At 43.8% G+C, this 14,577-nt stretch overlaps 1 protein-coding gene across 4 annotated transcripts in view; it reads left to right on the forward strand.

Moving 5' to 3' along the window:
• Positions 1-14,577, forward strand: part of LOC149462284 (ubiquitin carboxyl-terminal hydrolase 54-like) — a 73,290-nt gene that overhangs the window by 33,747 nt on the left and 24,966 nt on the right. For all 4 annotated transcript variants that reach the window (XM_089677080.1, XM_089677082.1, XM_089677083.1 and 1 more), the window contains 2 exons: positions 2,209-3,608; positions 12,167-12,279. In XM_089677080.1, coding sequence (XP_089533206.1) covers positions 2,209-3,608; positions 12,167-12,279 — 1,513 coding nt within the window. The remainder of the gene's footprint in view (positions 1-2,208; positions 3,609-12,166; positions 12,280-14,577) is intronic.

Genomic DNA, 14,577 nt, shown 5'->3' on the forward strand with positions numbered 1-14,577 from the left:
ACATTTTTGGTTTTGGGTTTAATAACGCTTTAACTATTACGCTAGTATTACAATGAAAGAGTATAAATTGAGGCCGTGTGCTGGATTCATTTTCTGCTTTATTTGGATGTTGCAACAGGGGAGTTGCTTCTGTGCACCAGGATCTACTTTTAATGGCTGACTAGGCAGACACGGATGAGCAGGAATACACTCACCGGCCACTTTATTAGGTACACCTTGCTAGTGCCAAGGAAATCCCCCACACACCATTACACCACCACAAGCCTGAACATTTGATACAAAGCAGGATGGAATCATGCTTTCATGTTGTTTACACCAAATTCTGACCCTACCATCTGAATGTTGCAGCTGAACCAGCCTGACCTCTGACTTCTGACATCAGCAAGGCATTTTCCTCCACACAACTGCCACTCACTGGATATTTTATTTTTTTCTGACCATTCCGTAAACCCTAGAGATGGTTGTGCATGAAAATCCCAGTAAATTGGCAGTTTTTGAAAGACTCAGACCAATCCATCTGGCACCAACAACCATGCCACGTTCAAAGTCACTTAAATCCCCTTTCTTCCCCATTCTGACGCTTGGTTTGAGCTTCGGCATGTCACACTGAGTTGCTGCCATGTGATTGGCTGATTAGCAATTTGTGTTAACAAGCAATTGAACAGGTGTACCTTATAAAGTGGCCAGTGAGTGTACGTTTTATTTACTCAGCTACTGTTAAGGGTGACTTTGGGAGAGGATAGACTTCAGTCCATGGTTATAACCCTAACTTTAGCATTTCAAATGCCATTTGCAAAATACCAAAATAAATATTTGAACAAAGAAAATAGAAAAATATTTAATTTTCTTTTATATAAACTCAAGTTCACCTCCATATAGGGGTAGGTGCCAAGTTTGCAAATACATTTAAAAATCAAAGAAATGAACACTTGTCACATGCCTTTTTCCAATCACTCATATTTATGACCTCTTACCCCAATTTCTTACAAAAATCAGTTTTTCTTAAATTTTAGAAAAATTATGTGAGTAAAGCTGTAGAAAACAGTGGCCTTCCAAACATATTTGCTAGTGAAGTCCTTGTGTTCTTCATTAATGCTATTGCAGCTTGGTCGTATTGTTTTTTGCATTGTGTTGAAAGTTGTAAAGCCTTAACTAATTTTAGCTGCTAATCATTGTCTTATGTATTAAGATTTCTCAGTTACATTCAGTGTGATTGAAAAACCGCCCAGTAATAGGAAAAGGGCATCTTGTAGGACTTTCTGTTCTTTTAACTAATTGAAACAATTGCTTATGAATTTTGTCTGAAGCAAGAATCCGTGTTGCCTCATTACATACAGTTTCATTTGACCTGACTGCAGTTAAGCAATGGAGACTTTCCATTAATATATTTCAAACAACTTATAGTCACGTACTTATGTCTCTTTTTTTTCAAAATACTTGTAACATTTAAAGTCACCCTGTCAGCACAGGGTCATTTTGTATGTGGAAGCATACCTGTAAAATAGGGAAAATACCTTTCAGATGGCCTGTTTATGAAATGCCTCCTCCTCTTCTGTTCCCTGACTGCTGAAAGTTTTCAACCAATTAATGGGGGAGACCACAGCTCGTGGCAGGGAGCAAGTAATCCACAACCGAAAGTGTGGATTAATTGCAGTAGTAAGGAAACAGCAAAGAGATGATATTTTATTAAACAGGCTGCTGGAAAGATAAGTATATTCCCTCTTCTGTAAGGGGTAGTTTACACTAGTGTTGCTTTCTGAAGAGAGACCCATGTTCCCATCACTCTTCAGAGAGCATTTGACAAGAGATGAGAAGGCGTATCATCTCCCCATCACGTTTTGATGCTCTAAACACCACCCTAACACACCACAACCACATGCATTACACATGGTTTCGGGGTTACCCCATTCAGTTAAATGGGTTGCATTTAGTGGGTAGTATTGTCTGCTGAACATGGGGAAAATTTTTGGCGCACTGCGATGCAAAGCACCTCTGTTTCCTTGTGATTGCCGCATAAAGTGGAGCGGTAAAAACATAGGTGTAAATGAGGCCTTACAGGTATGCTTTTACATGCAGCGTGCTGATGGAGTCATGTGAGAACAGTACAGGTGTTTACCTGAAAGGCCTACAAGATATCTTTCCTCATATTCTGGCATTATTTCCTAGTCAGTACACATTAAATAATATGCCCAATACATTTAATTGCAGTGACCAGACTATCTCGGACAAAATTCCAATGAAGCGACAGACAATGCTGGAGACAAACACAAAGGAGGACTTCGCATCTACTCCATTAACATACTCGTTCGCCTCTAGCCATGAGTTGCTTCCTTCGTCTGCTGAGTCTTCCAGCTTGTCACCTTCTGACCATTGCCCATGTAGCAAGACATTTTCAAACTATCGTGTTCCTACAGATCCCATTTCCCCAGAGAGTGCCTCAACTTCTGTACAAAGCACGGCTGATAAAATGGTGAGAACAGATGATTCTAGCCCAGATCCTCATAACAAAAAGCATAGGGGTGAAAGAAGTAACAGTGGGAGTCCTGACAATGGTAAGGTGGCTGAGGAGCATGAAGCTAAAGATGGTCTCCTTACTCTCAGGAAGATGAAACTCAATGGCATTAAATCTGGCTCTTTACCATCATTACTATTTCCATGGGCTCGTCGTTCACAAGTGCAGTCTCCAGACAGAAGCAACCCACCGAGTTATTGTCACAAATCTGTCAGTACCGAAATTCATGTAAGTGAAGACAAAGTTGGATCCTCTAGTGTCACTTCAGTATCTCCAGCCGGTTCGACAGGTTTCACCATTCAACCAGCCAATGTGTCATCTAGAACAAACAGCCAGGATATCTTATTAGATAAGCACTCTGAGTTGAATATCTCTGAGCCCAGCAAAGTTGAGGCACCTAAAAGTAAAGGGCTAGTACGCTCGCTGGCAGAACAGTTCCAAAGGCTGCAAGGGGGTTCACCAAAGAGAAGTAGCTTTGGAGTAAATTTTACAGGAATTGACAGTTATGAGCAGAAACCTTCAGCTGGGGATCATATTCAAGATTCAATAAATCTTCTCGATACAGAGTCTAATCTGCAACCTCTGATAAGCCAAGAGAACAAATCAGTCAGCACAGATCAGACAAGCACTTCCCCAGAATCTGATGATGGCTTTTGCAATCTCAATGGTTCCAGTTTGCATCACCTGAGTAACCAAAATGACGGGTCACTCAAAGAACTGCAAATAGAGGCTGATTCTAGTAACCATGGGAAGTCCTACAAAGCAGAGAAGAAGGTGAAATTTGGAAGCACTGTCCATTTGCCTGCCTCTCTCCCCACAAACCAGTGGGTTGATAATGTCAGTCGATATTACAGTCCACAAATGGACGGTACAAATGTGGAACATCGTGCTCACCCAAGTTTGTCCCCTGGTCGAAAGCCCGCAAGATATGGCTTATCCAAGAGCTCCCTTGATTTACGCCAAGAGTGGAAGCAGGATTTTAAGCAAGAGATTTCTGAACTGGATGCCTTGTATAACAGCAGCCTGCAGTCTTGTCCAGGCAATAGGAATATGCAGTGGAGAGCTGAGCATGCAAGAGAGTCATTTGGAAAACTATGTGAGTACATTTACCCATTTATTTTATGTTATCTGCAAATGCAATGGATAATGGGTGATGATTGCAGAGTTATGGTTACACAGATATCGCCCAGCTAGGTAACAAATTGTTAAAGGGATGCAGTTAACTCCTATGTATATGCAATGCAACTGTTTCACATTAAGTTACATTTTTGAGACTCGATAATGCTCAGTAATGAAGGTTTCATTGGTTTTAAAGCAGAGTTGAACTGTTTTCCTACAGGTGAAAATGTTAGCCCTTTTTCTCATATGGAAACCACTGTGTTTTATGTTGTACTTTGCTTACTAAATGCAGATATCATGTGATTAGTCTCAGTGGCAGCTACTGTAGAAATGAAGACTACGGATACTGTACTGGAGTGAACTCAAATTAGCAGTACATTTGCAAAAATGACTTAAATGTGTGAAAAAATTCACTATGAAACATTAAACTATACATAAAAAAAGTATGAATACTTTTTTTTTTAAAGTGATCACATAATCTCTGTTCTCAGCTGAGTTAAGGGGCTTCCCAGTGAATGGGTGCACAGGGAGGTGTGTCTGACCACTGGGGGATAGGCAGGCTTTGCTCCCCTTAACGTATAGCGTGCATTAAGGTAAAAAAAAAAAAAAACCTTCTGCCTTTAGAACCACTTGCTTCTCGGCCTATGGTCAAATGATGGCCGGGCGAACATCTCATCCCTCCACGGTCAATGTCATCAGATCTGTGTAACGGCCCTCTTGCCAGTATCATGTGACCTGCTGTGACCAAACACAGGTCACATGACAGTTGTATACAAAGGATGGCCATACATTGTATACAAGTGTCTAGCTGTGAATGGTCACAGTGATCACATGCACAGGCTGGGCCAATTACAGCCCATCTGTGTCATGTGCTTAGCTGTGGCCTATCACAACTAATCACAACAAAAAAAATCTCAATGAATCGATTTCATTCAGTTAAATGCTTGCTTATAGCAAAGAAATTCTTTGCTATAAGCAAATTGTGTAAAAAAAAAAAAATTACTGATCACTTCCCCAAAGTAGTACAATGGTAACATTGTACTACTTTGGTCATAGTGTAATATGAAAAAGAAATCTTAAAAAAAGAGGAAAAAATGTAATAAAAAAAAAAATAAATTGAAGAAAAAAAAATTTTTTTTTCATACTGTCACCAGTCAGTGTCCTTGATCACCGCCACACCAGTTGTATGCTGACGCTGTACTGCACTGGTGACAGTATTTTTAAAATAAATTGTGAAAATAATTTAAATTTCTTCATTTTCCGAAAAATGACAAAAAAAATACAACTTCAAAAAACTCGCCATGCTTCTTAGCAACTACGTGGGACTGTCTACCTTGCAAAAAGGGGTCATTTGGGGGATATCTGTACCGTTCTGACATTTTTGGGCCTCAAGAAATTAGATTGGTCGTCAGTACGTCAGGATCAATTTTCAGATATATCCCATACCGGGGTGGACTGACCATTTGGAAACTCGAGCACTGCCCCGGGGTAGTGCCCTCAGTAGGGGGCCCCATGAGATGCCCCTGGTACCTTTTTCATAGGCTTTTTTTGAGTTTGGGCAAGGACACAGGGGCCCCATGATCCCCTATTGCCTGGGGGCCCCATGAGTTGTCAGTCTGCCACTGATCCCATAGTTTGTGAACTCTATAACTTTCCTACAGGCTAAACAATAAATCCTAATTTGGGTTATTTTCACCAAAGACATGTAGCAGAATACATCTTGGCCTATGTTTATGAAGAACAATTATTTATTTGCAAACTTTTATAACAGAAACAAAAATGTTTTTTTTCTTTTTTTTTTCAAAATTTTCAGTCTTTTTTTTGTTAATTTAGCAAAAAATTAAAACCCCAGTGGTGATTAACCTCTTGCTGACTGCAGATAGCTGAATGATGGCTGCGCTGCGGCCAGCCAGTTCTGCGTGATGATCAGTGCCCTGATAATTGGTGCCACCCACAAGTGCCTATCAGTTCCCACCAGTGCAGCCCAGCAGTGCCCATCATTAGTGCCAGCTCAACAGTGCTGCCCATCAGTGCTGCCTATCCGTGCCACCTCATCAGTGCCACCTATCAGTGCCCATCAGTGCTGCCTATCAGTTCAGCCTCAACGCGCATCAGTGAAGGTGAATAATTACCTGTTTGCAACATTTTATGATAGAAACAAAGAAAAACTTTTTTTTTTTCAAATTTTTTTGCTCTTTTTTTTGTTTAGAGCACAAAAAATAAAACGCCCAGTGGCGAGTAAATACCACCAAAAGAAAGCTCTATTTGTGTGAAAAAATGATAAAACATTTCATATGGGTACAGTGTTGCATGGCCGCGCAATTGCCATTCAAAGTGTGACAGCACTGAAAGCTGAAAATTGGCTTGGTAAGGAAGGGGGTATAAGTGCCTGGTAGGCAAGTGGCTAAATACCACCAAAAGAAAGCTCTAGTTGTTTGAACAAAATGATAAAGATTTAGTTTGAATAGCAATTGCGCAGTCATGCAACACTGTACCCAAAGTGTGAGAGCGCTGAAACCTGAAAATTGGCCTGGGCAGGAAGGGGGTAGAAGTGTCCGGAACTGAAGTGGTTAAACCTGAACTCCAGTTATAGAAACCATTTTATTTTCTTTTTGGATAATGGTTTTACACAAATGAGTAAAAGCTCACCATTGTAAAGACCCTTAGAGGGTTGAGACCAACCATTAAACACTCAAACGTCTGCTGACAGCTTGGGCTGTTAAGTTGAAAAATAAGACTGGTTGGCTCACCAGGTGAAAATAAAGGGGGGGAAAAAAGCCTAAAGGAAATTAATGCAGCCACTTCTAAGGATTTGTAAGCTGCAATATATAAAACTTAGTTTTTTGCGTTTAATACCACTTTGGGAATTAGACATCATTTATATTGTATTCCGTCAGACAGATCTGTATAAAACGTAGATGAGCAGCATTACTTACACAGTAAATCTCTCTATTGCCACACAAACCTTTATGGTATAAAAAAGGAAACCCATTCATTAAAGAGACTCTAATATTTAGTTTCTCTTGCTTTGACGGAAAAAGCTCTTCTTAACCTTGACTGTAAGGTTTATAGCACCACCTACAGGAGTAGGACATTAGGCAGAAAAAGAGCTCGGCACCGCCTATGTGCAGTAGTAGCTGGTATCAAACCCTTTCTGCTGTATGCAGCTCAGGTATCTCTGCCTAGTGTTTCAGGAATAATAACCTAGTTCCCTGCTGAAACTTGTGGTTACCTAGCCTTTTTTCCTGTCTAGATCTTCAGTCAACAGCCAGGCTGGGCAACGGGCTGGATAATCTAGATTCAGTGGTCTGGCTAACGAGCACATACAGACCTTTAACTACGCACTAGGTCGGCTGCCCGTTACTGGCCCGGGCGTGGCCCTGCGGGGTTGTCATCTGTCCCTCCAGGCCTGCATCTCTTGCCAGTCCCTATGGCCTGTTCCACTCTCCCCCCGGGTTCTTGGCTCTGTGAGCCTGAGTGCATGTCATGTGTTGCTGCAGGTGTTCAACGTGCAAGTGACCCCCTGGTTTGGTACAGAAGGGGTCCACTAGGGCCTTGGTGGATCTACTATATGCGGGCCCTCCTCCCCATTTTCCTGATTGATATAGGGCCCATAGGAGCATGTGGTGCATGTTTGGGTATGCTTAACTCGCTGCTGCGGTCAGGGTAGTACTTTGGACCCCACCCAGCCAGTATTTGATGCGAAGCCCTCCAGTATTTCCACCACACAATCTGGCTTTGTGGCCTCCGGCAGTGGGCCCTGCGCCTACCATTCATCACTTGCGGATATGCCGGAGCCGGCATCCTTGCCCTGTTAAGGAAATGGGGCTGGAATGAGCAGCTTTTTGGGCATGCTGTAGCACCTGCCATGTTTACTGAGGGCATCCACTCTTACTGGTCCGCCCTTCACACAATGCTCCGTACCAGTGTTGTGGGCAGATTGGCTGCAGCCTGTCGCCCTTGTCTGGAGGGTTGGAGCTACGATAGGCGGGCACTGGGGGACTGTTATATCTGTTGTAACTTAAGATCCTCTGCTTTTGCTGCTCTTCTTACACCCGTGCTCTATACCTGCACTGGTCCTGGAAAGGACATAAGAGGAGAGAATCATTGTCCTGGTATAACATGCAAGCTTTCATGGCAAGCTCTGTCCGGGACTTAAACGAGAAGAAGGGATCACATGACCACCTATGTCAGTGGCAGGTATGTTGCTGCCAGCACCCTTGGCCCGCTGGACCGTACCATGGTGGATGGGGCTGGGCTGGTTAAAACCTACTGTGCATACATTATTACCATGAAGCATTTTGCCCTTTTGTTTCTGCTACGGCTGCCGCCTGCACTCTGTGCCTGAGCTGAGGACAGCTGTAATGTGGGCCTAGAACCCTTGCTTGCAGGCAGACGCTGCTGCTGTCATGCCCAGCGTTGGCTGTTCTTGTCCCTTGCTTAGTGTACAGAATCAGTTTGTTTCAAAGGGGGATTCTTGGGTGCTCCCAAGCCGTCATGATTGGGAACGTCCGCAATGGGGTTTTTTTAACCCCTAATCGTTTATCACTGTGTTATCCGCTTTAGGAGGCCTTCTACAGTTGTGACTCTTTCCCCCATAATGGGTCCTCTCAGCTTTGGGTTGTATATGGCAAACATGATACCAATGGTGGAGTTTCCTTTAAGGTTTCGGTGGGCAGGATAGCAGGAGCTGTCGCCTATTGTTTACTATTTCTGGTTCTGCTTTGCATCTGGTTTTGGCTTTTATCGCAGGCGCTTACTGAATGGGCCAAGTTCCTATGCCGTCAGGCAGTGCGGAAAGTGTGGCGGTGGTGCTGGAGGCCTCTGGAGTCTTTTGGTGGGCAGTGCTTCATGTGCCGGGTCTTTCCACTGTGTACATTCCTGGCATGGAAAATTGATGGGCGACTTATCTGAGTCATCAAACGTTGGATCCGGGCAAGTGGTCTCTTCACTTGGACGTGTATTGACAACGCTCTCTGCTGTGGGACGCAACAGCTGTGGAGTTCCTGGGTCCCGTCTCCATAGGAATGTACCGAGGTTTGTGGCAAGAGCAAAGGGATCCCCCCGGTGGATGCGATGGACAGTCTGTTGGAACCATGGAGCCATTATCACCTAATTTATACCTTCTCGTGCTGCTTTCTGATCTGCTGCGCAGGATAGAGACTAAGGGGATTCTGCTCTTCCTGTTAACTTGCCTTGCTGTCCTTGTTACAACAACATGGTGTGACTAGTCTCAGACGTTCCTTGGTGGCTGCCCCTGTGAGAAGATCCTCTGTACCAAGGGCTGATGTTCACCTCTACTTTACCGTTGCTGGCCTATTGGCTTAGTTAATGATAGGTTCTGGAGTCAGAGGGGAGTCTGGCTCAATGATTCCTACCATGCTGAAGACCTATCATTGTATCTCTCTGAAAATTATCACCCCGCTTTGCAGGATTACATTTCTTTGTGCACGGCTGTGTAGCTACATCCGCATTCCTTCTCGGTGGCTTGAATTTTGGACTTTCTTCAATGGGGCGTTGATCAAGATTTGTCTTAAGTACCATTTCTGGTCAGGTTTCTTTCCTTATATTCTTTCACTGTCCCTTGGCTCCTCTCTGCTTCATCATTCCATTATCCAAGGGGCTCGACATGTGGCTCTGCCAGTGTGACCTCCTTGAGTCATGATCCTGTTTTTTTTTTTTTTTTGGTCCTTCAGGAGCTTCCTTTTGAGAATATTGGTGATATGCCTTTGCCTACTCTTTCCCGGAAGGTAGTCTTCTTGGTTGCTGTCCCTTTGAGTGGCAGAGTTGGCAACCTTGTCCACTATACCCTCTTACCTGATTCTGTGCAGAGATGAGATGGTTCTCTGTGCTCCTCCTTCCTGCTGAAGGTTGTACCTGTTGTTACCTGAATGAGGGCCTTCCTTGTGTCTGTGCTCTTCGTACACTGTGGAGGTTGCTGTTTATCCCTTAGTTGTGGTCTGGGCGGTTCAAGTGTACCTGTCTCCCACGACGACTTTCCGGGAGCTGGGTTTTTGTGATTGCGGACGGCTCACAAAAAGGCTGGGCCTCCTTCCACCATTTTTCATTGAATCAGGGGGATGGTTGTTCAAGTTTGTGCCATGAGGGGTGGGCTCCTCCCTTCCTCGATGTGGCACACTCTACCACGGCGCTTAGTGCCTCCTAGTGTTCTGACATCAGGCATCTGCGTCTGAAATCTGCCCTGGTTGTTTGGTCATTCCTGTACCAATTTTTTACAAAGGGTGATATGTTCATATCCTCAGATGCTTGTTTTGTCCACAAGGTTTTTCAGGCCGCTGTTTGAGGTTCCCTTGTTTTCCCCTTTTGAGGGGGGGGGGGGTTTACATGGTTTGCTTATTTTACTTTTGCTCCTTTCTCACCCCTCATTTGAGGCACTGCTTTGGAATGGACACAGCACCCACCTGTCTTTTCTTCCCTTTATCTTGTACTGCTTTGTTATTAACGGAGCTGCTTATAGCAAGGAGGGGGTTTATACCAGCTAGGACTGCCCATATGCATTTGAGTTTTTTCTGCCTAGTGTCTTACTCCTGTAGATGGACCTATAAACCCCACTGTCAAGATTAAGATGCGCTTTATCCATCAATGAACTCAGAGAAAGAGATCATAGTAAAGTGAGTAACAAAAAATCCTGTTTTTATTATATAGAGGCTTAACGGTGGGTAATATTCCATTTTCCATTCCATTTCAACGCTGTACATAAATTTAATTTGTCTTTTTTTTTTCCCTCCACAAATAGAGCTTTCTGTGGTATTCGATCACCTCTGTGGTTTTTAGAAAAAATAAAAAAGACCAGTGATTTTTGAAGAAAAAAACAATTTTAAAATAAAATTTCTTCATAAATTTAGGCCAAATTGTATTCTGCTATATATCTTTGTTAAAAAAAAATTCCAATACGTGTATATTAATTGGTTTATGTGAAAGTTATTGCGTCTACAGATGGCGGTATATATACAGGATTTAAATTTTTTTTTTAATACTAGTAATGGTGGCGATCAACGACTTGTAGCAGGACTGCAGCGGGCATTCTGACACGGGGGGAACTGACTGCCACTGACATCCCCAGTGACACTATTACAGTGATCAGTGCTAATAAAAAGCAATGACACTGGGCAGCAAGGAGTTAACATCTGGGGCGAACAAAGGGTTAACTGTGTGCAGTGTGCGTTTTACATTGTGCTGTGTCTGTTTTACTATGGAGACATGCTGCTTTGTATTTCTCTGCTGTGCAGAGAAATACAAAGCAGCATGTCCTTGCTGACAGGAGAGAGACCTGTGTTTACACATAGGTCTCTCCCCTGTCAGCTTTCCCCGACGATCAATGAGTGCCGGCCGGGGATCACCGGCCAGATCCCGGTGATTGAAATCTCTAGCCGCCAATGACGGCGCGTGCACCCCCTACCGATGGAATGCAAATCATGTATATATACGTATTTTGCCCAGTCCTGCCACTCTGTAGCAGTAATTCTACTATAGGGCATCGGCAAACGGTTAAAGTGGTTGTACAAGTTAATGTTTTTTTTGCCTTGATGCATTGCATTAAGGTAAAAAAAATACTTCCAGTTGTTGTTCTCCCCTCCATTCCCTAAATACTTATCTGACTCGTGTATCAATCCAGCACTGTGCCCGGCTGCCAGCTGCCTTCTCTCCTCTTTCCCTGCTTGCAGAAACTTGGTTGAGCGCAGTGGGAGCCATTGGCTCTCACTGCTGTCAATCACATCCTGTGAGAAGGAAGCGGGGGTGGGGCTCAGCCGCACTTTGAGTGTCCATGGGCCCACACAGTGCAGCTTGGGAGCGAGCCCACGTGTGCCACCACAGGAATCGGCTTCCTATAGTGGCACATGCAGAAGAGAAGGAGCTGAGAGCGCTGGTGGGGGACCCTAGAAGAGGAGCTTCAGGGTCACTGTGCAGAACCATTGAACAGAGCAGGTAAGTGTAACATGTTTATTATATTAATTGGAGAACAAAAAAAAAGCCTTTAGGGGTGCTTTAATGTCTGAATAGAGTCTTACCATTGAGGTTTGGTGGCTCTCATGGAGAACCATGAAAGTACATGTCTGGGCTTTAAAAAAAAAAAAAAAAATTCTGTTGACCATGCAAGCAATCCAGTAAATTCCTAACTTCGTGTATTGAGCTGACGATACCTAAGCTGCCATTGCTGCAATGAAATTTCAAGCAGTGCTGTCAGCTCTGTCTAGTTCTCCCCTGCTGGACTACAGTACAGCTCTCCTCTTCTCATATCTCTGTCATTGGAAGAATGTTCTATAGTGGAGCAGGGGAGTCCTGGACAGGGATTGTAACACTGCTTTTAGGTTTTACAGTTGCTTCGCAGTACCAGAATTCACCAGTGGGTGGCACTATGGGTGAAATCCAATATTATAGCTCTAGGTCTTGTAGCTATGGGAACACATAAGCATAAGTGTGTCCCTTTTTCATTAATTTCAATTTTTTTTATAAACACCAAAAACTTTTGTTTAAACAATTGTTTAGTTTATTCTTTTTGATTTTCTCAATTAGTTTTGGACAATACAACTGCGAGAAAGCAAGTCGCTGGCCGAGGTCTGTCACGAACTCCAACAGCAGAGATAGAGCGCAGTCTCTGTGGTACCACACAATCACCTGTATCTAAGGTAAAGGGAAAATGATTGACTGATAAATCAGTAATAATGGGTCTGTGCTGTGAGTTTCACAATCACGTTTTCTTTCAAACTAAGCCTAAATATGCAGTGTCATGTCTATAAACACAGCAAGATAGCTTTGCACTAAATTAGGCTTTAACAGGGCAAGACTGATATTTACAGGACAGGAAGTATTTAACCTTACACTGCTGCCTACAGGGCACTTGGATGCTGGAAAACAAAACAAGATGTAGGTCAGCCTAGGATAACCCCTCTGTCTAGGTGTGCCTCAGTTTTTTGCTGGTGCCCCAGGGGGATTGGCATCATTTCTGCAGTCCTGCTGTGTTAAGACTAACTAGCTTTTTTTTTTTTTTTTTTTTTTTCTTTTTTCTTTCTTCTTCAACCAAGACTCTTCTCAACATCAAAGCTAGAGTTTCTTCTCTCTGATTGCAGATTTTCAGCATGGTCATCCTCATCCTGGCTTTTGGAGTACTGTGTCCAGACCCTGCTGAACAAGACATGTGGAGATAGCCTGAAAGTGACTTTTGAGTACTTGGTTCTGCGTATGGCACTTTCTAGACTCCAATTCGGTAAAAGTTAGCTCTGCAGCACTTTGTAGGTCCAGAGCTATTGGCAGCACTTTCTAGGTCCAGAACTCTTGGCAGCACTTTCTAGGTCCAGAACTCTATCTTCCTGTATGTTAAAAACGCCCCTTTTTGTTTCTCCACTCCCTTTATCCCCTCATTAAGTTTCCCCCCAAGCTTGGCTCCTGGTCTGCCTGTAAGGCCTTGTAATCAGTCTGCCAAATCTTCAAATAAACCTTTCTCTTCACCTTCCAGAATTGGTGGATGTTTGTGACCTCTGCAAAGGCTTGGACAGCATGCGTGTGAAACTCTTGGGTGTAAAAAGTGATATTCCAGAACTGCAATTAGAGTTTTGCTCCCTGCCTCCTCACATTTTAACACTTACAACCTTCCTGTGTTCCTTTGACTGCACAGATTAGCAGATCCCTGTCAAGCTCTCGCAGGTCTTCAGGATTAGGGTGTCATTGCACCAGTTCTGGTGGCAGAATGGTGCCAGGGGTATCCTCACTGCTCCAGATTGGCCCAGGAAGATGTGTTAATGCTGATCTGGTAAGACCCCTGACAAATGATGCATGGGTTCTACCAGATCCTCCAGGATTCTCTGTACAAAGAACTAATTTCCTATCTTGCTTCATGCTCGCTAGCTTTGTTGGCATGACTGTTAAAGCCCAGGTTCTGAGGGCTAGGACTATCTCTGAGTCTGTGATTCCTACAATGCTAGTCTCAGATTCAAACTCTCCACTTCTGAAGTCTCTGGTAGTCTCTTTTAAAGCAATGCTGTTTGCCTGGTATACTCCAGACCTCTACAATACGGCATACTGTCATCATGGGTCAATCTCTCTGGTCTCTGGACAGACTGATTCGCTGTTGCCAGGCTGTCTATGGCCTGGTAGCTCTTTCCTTAACATCATTTGGAGAATGCTCGAGATAGACACCAGTATTTTGGGCTGGGGAGGAGTCCTGGGCACCCTGTTGGTATAGGTGACTTGGCTGTTGGCAGAGTCTCGGCTCCCAGTGAGCATCCTACAATTTCAGGGTATTTGGCTATATCTGCAGCATTAGACCATTAGACTACTGGAGGGTCATCCCATGCCTTGATTAATTTGGGCAATGCCTTGATTGTACCTCAATCAGGGTTGAACCAGAAGTCTCACTGAAACAAGAGGTAGATTGGGTCCTGTCCTGGGCAGCACTTGTATGTTCCAAGACAGTTGGCAGACCACCTCATCTGGCATAGCCTTGACCCAGGAGAGTGGTTTTTGCACCCGGAGGTTTTCCAGGACCTTTTTGCAGGTTTGGCAAGCTGGATGTGGGCCTCCTTGTCTCCAGATTCAGCAAACTGAACAAGTTAGTTTCCAGGTATAGGAATGCTCTAACGGAAACAATGGATGATCTTGTGGCTCAATTGGATCAGTACACCTTAATTGATGCCTCTCATACCTGAAACATCTTTCTTGTCTGCTTCGCAGGATCTAGATGGAGGATATTCCTATGATCCTCGTTAGTCTGGCCCAGATAGATGTGGTGGTGCACTGCATGGGTGCTAACGGATACTTAGGATCTTATGTTCCATGGACCAGTTTACCATGCTGCTTAACGGTCACTAGAATTGCATAGAGGCATCTCTTCGTCTGTTATTCCGACTAGGAAGTCTGTTTACACTGATTATTTTTGGATATGGAAGGGTTACTCCACTTGGTGTGAGTGTCTGGGCTTCCATCCCAGG

The sequence above is a fragment of the Staurois parvus genome, unplaced genomic scaffold (genome assembly GCF_062004578.1).
Source record: "Staurois parvus isolate SC_StPar_1 unplaced genomic scaffold, SC_StPar_1.0 ptg000177l, whole genome shotgun sequence".
Taxonomy (NCBI): domain Eukaryota; kingdom Metazoa; phylum Chordata; class Amphibia; order Anura; family Ranidae; genus Staurois; species Staurois parvus.